Here is a 9,548-nt window from a genome sequence, read left to right on the forward strand (position 1 = left end):
CTTTTTCAAACTAACTTTGGTTTAATAGACATCTAAGCAAATATATATTGTTTAGTGATCTATATGAATGTCTAGAAAATATATATTGTGTAAAGATACTATCATCATGAATAGACAACTCGAACGCTTTTTGTTCTTAATACTTTTCTTATGTTTAACTTTAAAATAGATATATTGATTTAGAAAATATTTTCTACTTAAGGAATTTAAATAATAATAATTATAACTGTTAATTGTTAGAAATATAGTTAAATTTACAACCACTACCCACTATCAAATCATAATGCAATTAAATTGATTAACCAAACAAACAATAAAAAATTAATAGATTTACTTTATGTAACAAAGAATATCAAATTCTAAATTTCGATTACTTTATGTAACAAAGTTCCTTAGTTATCATCAAAACCAATTTATAAACTTCAAATTAATTACATTATAATTTTTTTAATATGCATAAAAAAAAAGTCCTAAGATTTAATAAATAAATACAAAGAGACTAAAAATGAGATGTATTTCAAGAATTTCTCCAATATAGCATCAATTCGAGATAGACAAAAAAAAATTGTTACCACTCAAACCTTCAACAAGTTTTGATATACTCAAACATCAACAACAAATGATTTCATGGCTAAACTTTCTACCAAAATATCATAACTAGGCAATGCTTTTTCAATTTCATCAACTTCACAAAGCAACTTCACCATCTTCACTCCCTCTCTTTCAACCCTCATTTGTAAACCCAAAACTACACTCTCAAGCCTACTCTTTTCCATTCTATGATTCTCAGCTTTACTTTTCATCTTCAAAATCTTCAACTTCGAACTCTTAAACTCACTCATCACTTCCGTCATTTCCACCAATCTCCTCCTAATTGGAATCACATTATATCCCATTCCTTGCAAATCTTCCATCGTCTTCCAAACCTTTCTTGCATTAACCCAAAAATCTTTAACCTTCAAATCATGAACTTTCTTTGCTGTATCTTCGAATGCTTGATCCCATGCTGCTATCAATCTCTCTCGTGCTAACTCTGATAAATCTCTTAGTTGAAAGAAATGAGGACTTTGTGGTATACCATTAAGAACGCGCGATATTTTAATCAATGGCAAAGGCGAATTCAAGGGTGCATCGAATTTTTTTTCGGGATTTTTGCATGTTTTCACCGGTGCGGGATTAAGAGCTAGGGCTAAATCAGCTAGGAGAGATTTATAATTGTTGTCAGTATTTTTCAAATCTTCTGCTTTGACATGAACCATTTTTTCTACAAGAAAACATCATATTAAGATTAAGTTTTTGGCTTCACATATAAAAACGCAAAGAAATAAAGGAAATAACCGATAGTATTTGTTTTTTTTTAAATATACTAGAAATAATTCTCAAATAAATTAAAAAAAAAATTATGAGTAACAAGCTATATAACACCTAAACTTCTGAAAAAAAAAATGTATCTCCGTGTCTGTGTTGAACACCTACATCGATTTTTGTGATTACGTAGGAGTGTCAGTTGTATCAGTGTTAGAGTTTTTTCGGCGTGTTGGTGCTTCATCGTTAACAAGAATACTACTAGAAGGAAGAGTTAGTTGGAGGTACCTCTATTCCTCCTGGTGAGTTTTTTTCTTGTTGAAAATGAGAAGACTGAGGAAGATGTGGAAGATGACGAGAAGACAAAGCTTAGTGAGTCTTGCATAGTATCAGGAATTTCTATTGAGGGTTATTATCATGTGATTAACCAACGGTTGCTCTTATATGTGTTCTACATGAAAATATTTTTTTGAAAACATAACAATGTTAACGTTGTTAATCATTATGATTTGGGTTTTTTGGGAATAAGAATAATTTAATTGTGAGCGGCTTCAGCAGAAAATGAAGACGTATCATAAAAAAAATAAATAAAAAGGAAATAATTTGAATCCTCCGATTGTACTAGTATTGAATAACACAATTAAATTATATATTCTTCAATTTCAAAAAATTAGTTCGGGTAGAATTTTATATTTCCCCTGCCATAAGGTCCATTTTCAAAAAATCCCACCGATAATTTTTTTTTGTTTTTTATACATTCCTCTAACATTTAAAGATTCTTTTATTTTTGATATTCTTCAGACCAATTCATAAAAAAATTGATGTGACACTGTTTTTTTATAATTTTTTTATTTAATCTAATTTTTATATATGTATTATGGTATGTAAGATAATACAAATACCCTCAATGTTAAAACAAAACCTTTAGAGTTGAGAGAGCGGAATTCAATGAAAGGAAAAACCATAATCTACTCTTTTTTTCGATGTTCCCTTCTTCTGTTGCGTTTTTTGCAGTTGTCTTCGACATACTCTTCGTCGTTTCCTTCTTCTTTGACGTTCCTTTCTTCTTCGTTGTTCCCTTCTCAATCTCCCTATTCATCCATCAAAAATGAAAATATCATAATGTTCTAACTCTAACATATCTTCTAACAGAAGAATCACTCCCATTTTTCAACACAAATGTGCACAAATTTTGTTACCTATTTTTCAACACAATTACGCACAAAATTGGAACCTATTTTTCAACACAAATGAACACAAAATTGAATAACACTAGATGAACATAAATGTGCACCAAATCATATAACAGTAGAATGTATTGTGCGTAACATAGAAGTTACAAAATCATTACATGTTGATCCAAAATGTGCACCTAATGTGCATTACAAAGATGTTCCCAAAAGTAGCATATAATGTGCATTACATAGAAGTTACACAATAGATGTTTCTTAGATAAGCATTACTGAATCATTCTCCTATTAAGTTACAAACTACCTAATAATAAGAATTAATGAGTCATTCTCCTTAAACTTTTCTCCCATGACCTCATTTTTTTCATAGAAGGTTCCTCATTAACTACCAATGGTGTAATTGAAATTGAACCAGGCCCAACGTTGTTTTTAGATCTCAAACAGATTTCAACTTACCAATACTCCTCTAAGGTGCCACATCAACTTGTTTCTTCTTCTCAACTTTCTTGGAAACTTGTTTCTTCTTCTCAACTCATTCGACAACTTGTTTCTTCTTCTCAACTGCTTTGGTAATTTTTTTTCTTTTTCTCAACTACTATGTCAAATGCTTGGGAAACTGCCGGGTCAGCTTCTTCTGCATGTGTCTGCCCATTTTGTGCAACATCAGGGGTGGTATTGCACACTTGAGATTGTGGCTGCTCAATTTCTGTAGCATCAGGTGTGGGATTACACGCTTGAGATTGTGTCTGTCAGTTTGTGCAACATCAGTTTGGTCTTTAAAAGCTGCCATCATCTCTTTAAGAAATGCACCTAAATTTGGGTCGTTTATTCCATACACACTTTCAGGAGCATTTGTCTTAGACACCTTTCAGTTTCAGCAACAGTTGAAGAGACCTTGGTCCTTGGTGTTTTTCTCTGCACACAATAATATAGCAAACATTTATGTCAAACATCAGTGCTATCATCATCACTATATTCATTGAATTAATCAACATCAGGCTTTGACACTTTGCTTAGCATATCTTCAACACCATGTTCTACCCATATATGTCCATCAACATTACTACCAATATTATGATTAACAATTTCTTCAGCTTGTACATCATCAATGAAATTAATAAACTCTTCATCAAGCCATGGTATCTTTCTCCAAAGTCTAAATCTAGCATAACCCTAGTCTTTAACTAAGCTAAATACCTCGGAAAAACTCCACTTATCATAGTCTCGCCCTTCTACAATGGTTTCACTCCCTCTATAAAACATGTGCTTGTCATAACAAAATTTCCCCCATGGTGAAATATCACACTGAATAACCCCATTTTTGCAATTATAAATATACCCAAAAGTTAAAATATGATTAAGAAGTTTAACATTCATATTTTAAGAAAACAACAACGATTTACCACACAGTGAAAACCTAAATTTAAAATACTAAATATTTTTGCAACATCCATTAGGACCACTGCAAATTTGATTAACTTATTATAATTGTGCCTTTTTGTCGCACAACAAGACCTCTGCAACAAGTGAAAGATGTGAAAGATGTTGGTTGTTGAATGCTTCATAGTTGCTGACTTGACAGACGACATGTCTTTTTATTTTATTTTTAAAAATCCGCATGGATTTCAATTTTTTTATTAACCTTTTTTTAATTTTTTAATTTTTTGTTTTAGTTTTTTTTTTAATTTCTAAGATTTAGTACTCCATAAGTAATTTTTTGCTTTTATAATTTTCTCTTTTTTTCTAAACAAATCCTCTAAACTATTTTTGTTTACCCAATTGTATCTTTTTTGTATGCCATATATGTACTCAACAATGAAATTTAGTGGATTATTAATAGAGGTAAAATTATGCATAAATAAAATTATAGATGACTTACATGATATGCATTAATTGATTTGACATTTTTTATTGCAGATGGTGCACTACAATGCCACTACTATAAAATATAATATTTTCTAATGAAATTTCTTAGTTTGATGTGATTTGTGTTATGGTCTGCAGTTTAATACTCGATCTGAATCGATTAATGAGAAAGCTTCATTCCGTCGATTGCTTCCTAAAAATAGATGCCTTGTTACAGAATGTTGAAAACTAATATTTAACTGCATGAAAGATCATGTTAATCTATCTTCATACAATTGTTAATAAGAATATAAATATTCTTAATTGCAGGTGAAATACTTTACACATTTACTATTGTTACAACCTCTTCCTTTTCAGTTTTTCTGGTTTTATGGTGAGTCGTGCATAATGTAACACATTTACTATTGTTACAACCTCTTCCTCTGTATGTGTATACTTTACACATTTTTCTTCATGTGTATTTACAGTGAAATATAGCTAAATAAATAATGACCTATGTGGAAAATTGAGTAGAGTTTGTTTTTATTCTCTGGTGTAATAAAATATACTTCAAATGTGTCTTTAGACATGATGTCTGTTATTTTGGGAGACAGTAACTCAATTGATATCTGACTAAGTAGTGCTTCCAGTTATAAGAGTGTGATGAAGCCATATGAAGAATCTAATTTGATATGAGCTTTAAAGAAAAAAAAATTACGACTAAATTTCTATTTTCTACATTAGTGTTGAACTTCCTTGTTTTATCATATGTTATGATATTAAAGTTTTACTAGTTTAGTATGACTATGTATTCATGATTTTCGCCAATATTTTAATCTTCAGAGTGAGCTTGAGTGTATAAAGGAGGTACGGCAATTGTACTTTCCCCTTAATGTTGCTTCTCATCCTCTATTTTTTTTAGTTTATTGTGTACAACTTATTAAAACATAAAAAAAAAATTAAAAGTAAAAACAAAAAAAATAATAAAAAAATCCACATGGATTTAAAAAAAAATACAAAATAAAAAAAAAGTCACGTGACTGAAAAGGAAGATGTTGTAACAATAGTAAATGCGTAAAGTGTTTGACCTACAGTTAAGAATATTTACATTTAAATTAAAAATTGTATGAAGATAGATTAGCATGATTTTTTATGCAGAAACATATCAATTTCTAACATTCTGTAACAAGGGATTTGTTTTTAGGAAGCAAGCGAGTGAATAAAGCTTTCTCATCAAATGATTTAGATCGAGCATTAAACTACATACCATAACACAAATCACATCAAACTAAGTATTTCATTAGAAAAAATTATATTTTATAGTAGTGACATTGTAGTGCACAAACTGCAATAAAAAATATGAAATCAGTTAATACATATCATGTAAGTCCTCTATAATTTTATTTATGCATAATTTTACCTCCATTAATAATCTATTAAATTCCATGGTTGAGTACACATATGGAATACAAAAAATATACAATTTGGTAACAAAACCCATAGGCAGTTATTCATCTTTGAACGCATCATCTGCATGCTCAAATAAATGCCTTTTCGACCCATCGGTTGCTGTCGAGAATACCACGTGGTCGAAATGTTCTTACAACATCCCAAAAAATTAAGTCTTGAATCTAGTCGAACCAAGACTCTTGGGTACATGTCATTAGTGTACCTTCACCTTCGTCCTTTGTTGAGATTTTTATCCTTGTCAAAAATTCCCAACTAACAAGTGTTATATATGTAAGGGGCTCTCCTAGGGATATATCTATAGGGAATCCAAGGAGAGGAGATGATAAAATGTTGCTCAATAAGATGTATTGTCTCGCCTCCAAGTCTTCATATCGCCCAGTCGTGGGGAAACGTAGGAAAAGACATTTTTTATAGCAGAGAGAAGTCAATGCCATTAATTGACTCATGACTTCTTTGGAAATAGGGATTCAACGGTCCACCATTGATTTAGTGGGTGGTGATCCTTCTCAAGAAAACCCTAGGCCCTAGAGGCCTATATAATACACCCTCTCAGAGAAGGAAGACAAGTCATTACAGCTTAACCATAATGCTTAGCTAGATCACTACACATACTAATAATATCCTTATACGCTTACTACAAAGGCTTCTCATATGGGTAGGAGTCCTAAAGCCATCGCAAAATACCACCCTAAAGAGATTCTCGCCGTCGTGGGAAAGCCCTAATCACCTCAAAATTTTATAAACTTACTAAGGCCTCTAAGCCCCTCTGTCCTTACAAGAGGAACATGCACACCTGTACTTTTTGACCAGCACATATAGTAACTAAAAACTTTAAATTATTAAAAAAAAATTAAATGAATTTCATGTCACAATCGACGAGCAATAGGATGCTTGTATTGTGTCAAAAGATACATTTCATACGACCCTCTTGAAAAGGGATGTTGTTGCTTTTGAGGTGGAAGTTTTTACTCATGTTGTGCATCCATTTCCCTTTGAGATTTGAAATCTTCTTGTCAGTGATAAATGGATTTGTCGTCACGCCTTCTAGAATGCACCATTGGAAAATATTGAAAAACTTAAATAAAGTATCTTTAAAAAAAGAAAAAAAAATGTAACATATTACTCAAAAGGAATTATTAGGTGAGCAATTTATACAAATAAAACCACCTCATTTACATTAATTTGGCAAAGAAATAAAACAAACTAGATCACTTAATTGGAAGTTATCAAGGAAAGAATGCAAATTGAAAAAGTTACCTCAAACCAAAACACTTGCTTGGAAGTGATCTGAGAAAAAAATACAAATCGAAATGGTTACTTTTTTTGTTATCAGGTATAGATAACAAACTAGATTAGTCAAGTGGAAAAGATTAGATAAAAATACATACCAAATTTTAGGATATCAAGTGTTTTGGTGTATTTCGCAAATGTTTTCTCTCTTATCTCATTTATTTACCATGTAGCTAGGTTTAAATTATTAATAACTATTTTTTTTTAAAAATACCTCAAGACTCATGAAGAGGTTTCCATTGGTTTTGGCCCAAGTAACGTGGATCCAAATATTAGGCCTAAATGTGTGATAGTGTAGTCTCGCAAGATATATTATTTCATCATTTATAAGTGATTTAATCTTATGGTTCTAGGAGCTATGTGATTCCATTAGATTGAGTTTATTAGGTTGTTATGACAGCTCAGAATAACCCCTTAGATTCAACAAGTTTGTTATGAGTGTTAGTGGAGGATATGAGGATTGAAATGGTCTAGAGGGGGGGTGAATAGACCATTCCTCTAAAAACATTTCCTTTTATTAAATTATAGTTTTTCAAAAAATGCACTGATTAAATGCTCTAAGGACAATTGTTGTTATCATGAGAGCATATAACAAATGGAAGCAATACGATTAAATGGACATTATAGTTAACTCAAATTATCAGAAATCAAAACAACCGAGAAATATGAATTTGCTTAAACAATCAATTCAGCAATTATCATAGATCAATTTTCACACAAAGATCAAACTAAATTTGATTAATTGAATTATCAATCTAACGAGAGTCCATACAACAATAATCTCAATGAGAATATAAATGACTAAATTAATCGTAGACCTAAATTTAATTACAAAATCTCTAAAACCAGATAAAATCTAACAACTTGTTATTCTACGAAAGCGATACAAATGTAAGCATGCAAAACTATGCAAAAATTAAAGAGAGAAGGAAACATAAGAGTACACTAGATAATAATAGTTTAGCTCTATCGTCTTTGTAGGAGATGAATCGACTCTTCAATGGTTTCCTATTTGAAATTAGTTAGTCTTCCACTATAATAATAATACGAGAATTGTTTACAAAAATTATACAACCACTTGATACAAGATACTCCTGAAAATAACTAGTTTTGTTATCTTAATCCTCTCTTGTTGCATATGGAGTTTGCTTTGCCAATCTTGAAGTATTCACATGATCTTGACTTAAATCATCTAGAATCATCAACCTGCTCCAAGTCTTCGTATGTGCTAATCCCCTTGATCCAATTGATTTCTTGTGCGATGACCTGTCTCAAGAACACAAAAACTCAGACTTCATATGTAGGCTTCCACACAACTCTAATGAAGCAATCCAGGAGAAAAGAATGCTTATTTTTCCCACTGGATTTCCAAACTCCAACAACACCACACAATTTGAATCTTGACTTGTAACTCAAGAACTTCACAAACATCAACATGAAGTCTGTAGTGTTAGGAAGAGGCATTGAACAACACATGTTTTGTTGTTGCTTGTAAGACTAATTGTACTAAGCTACTAATAGTGATTTTCTTTTCTTAGGTTGAAAGCCAACCCTCATGACGTAGGTGTTGTTTGCATCAAGTTGGGTTACCAATTATTGTGTTCTTTATTGCTTTTATATTCCATCATCTTATACAATTGAATTTTTGTTGTGTGTGGTGATTCTAGTTCAACTTGTCGAACGAGTAGTCTAGGATAACATGTTCAACATATTTCCCTTGAGGAACAAACTTTCAATTGACATCAGAGTAGGCACCCTAGCCTGTTGGGTGAGCTCCAGGGAAGATAAATTATGCTCAAATGGAGACAATTAAAGATGAAGGATCAGTCAACAAATTGCATGTCTTGGATGACACCAATTATGATTATTGGAAGGCTATGATGGTGGTATTTCTCAAATCCATGGGAAACAAAGTAGGGAAAGTTGTGATAAAAGGGTGGAAATATTTAGTGGTTACCTCTGAAGATGAAACTACTAGCTTTAAACCATAAGTTGAATGGACTGATGCTGAAGATGAGGAAGCTCTTGAAAACTCTAAGACCTTGAATTCTATATTCAATTATGTGGACAAGAACATGTTCATGTTGATCAATGCATGCTTAAAAGCTAAAGAAGCATTGGATATTTTCAAAACTGCACATGAAGACACCTTCAAAGTTCGTATGTCCAGGTTGTAGCTCATTATAACTAAGTTTGAGAGCTTGAGGATTAATGAATATGAATCTATCATTGAATTCCACATTAGATTGCGCGATATTGCCAACAGTTCCTTTGCCTTAGGTGAAAATGTGTCTGAAGAAGAATTGGCTAGAAAAATTCTCATATTATTTTCTAATAGGTTTAATATGAAAGTGACTACTACTGAAGAAACTCGTGACTTATGTAGCATTAAGGTTGATGAACTCATTGGTTCCCTGCACACTTTTGAGATGTCCAACAATGAAAGGT

General features: G+C 31.6%; 1 protein-coding gene across 1 annotated transcript; it reads right to left on the reverse strand.

The window, feature by feature from the left end:
* Positions 1-530: 530 nt before the first annotated feature.
* Positions 531-1,790, reverse strand: LOC127083939 (uncharacterized). Its single transcript, XM_051024308.1, has 2 exons — positions 1,594-1,790; positions 531-1,264 (listed from the first exon to the last, which is right to left on the reverse strand). The coding sequence occupies exons 1-2, from the start codon at positions 1,688-1,690 to the stop codon at positions 603-605; spliced, it is 759 nt and encodes a 252-aa protein (XP_050880265.1). The 5' UTR covers positions 1,691-1,790; the 3' UTR covers positions 531-602.
* Positions 1,791-9,548: the final 7,758 nt, after the last annotated feature.

This window comes from Lathyrus oleraceus, chromosome 5, assembly GCF_024323335.1.
Source record: "Lathyrus oleraceus cultivar Zhongwan6 chromosome 5, CAAS_Psat_ZW6_1.0, whole genome shotgun sequence".
Classification (NCBI taxonomy): Eukaryota; Viridiplantae; Streptophyta; class Magnoliopsida; order Fabales; family Fabaceae; genus Lathyrus; species Lathyrus oleraceus.

Excerpts from the sequence above, each read along its gene's own strand:
- LOC127083939 (XM_051024308.1), bottom strand. The coding sequence starts at position 1,690 with ATGCAAGACTCACTAAGCTTTGTCTTCTCGTCATCTTCCACATCTTCC. Across the intron at positions 1,265-1,593 it reads ACTCACCAGGAGGAATAGAG|AAAAAATGGTTCATGTCAAA; the intron begins GTACCTCCAACT and ends GTTTTCTTGTAG.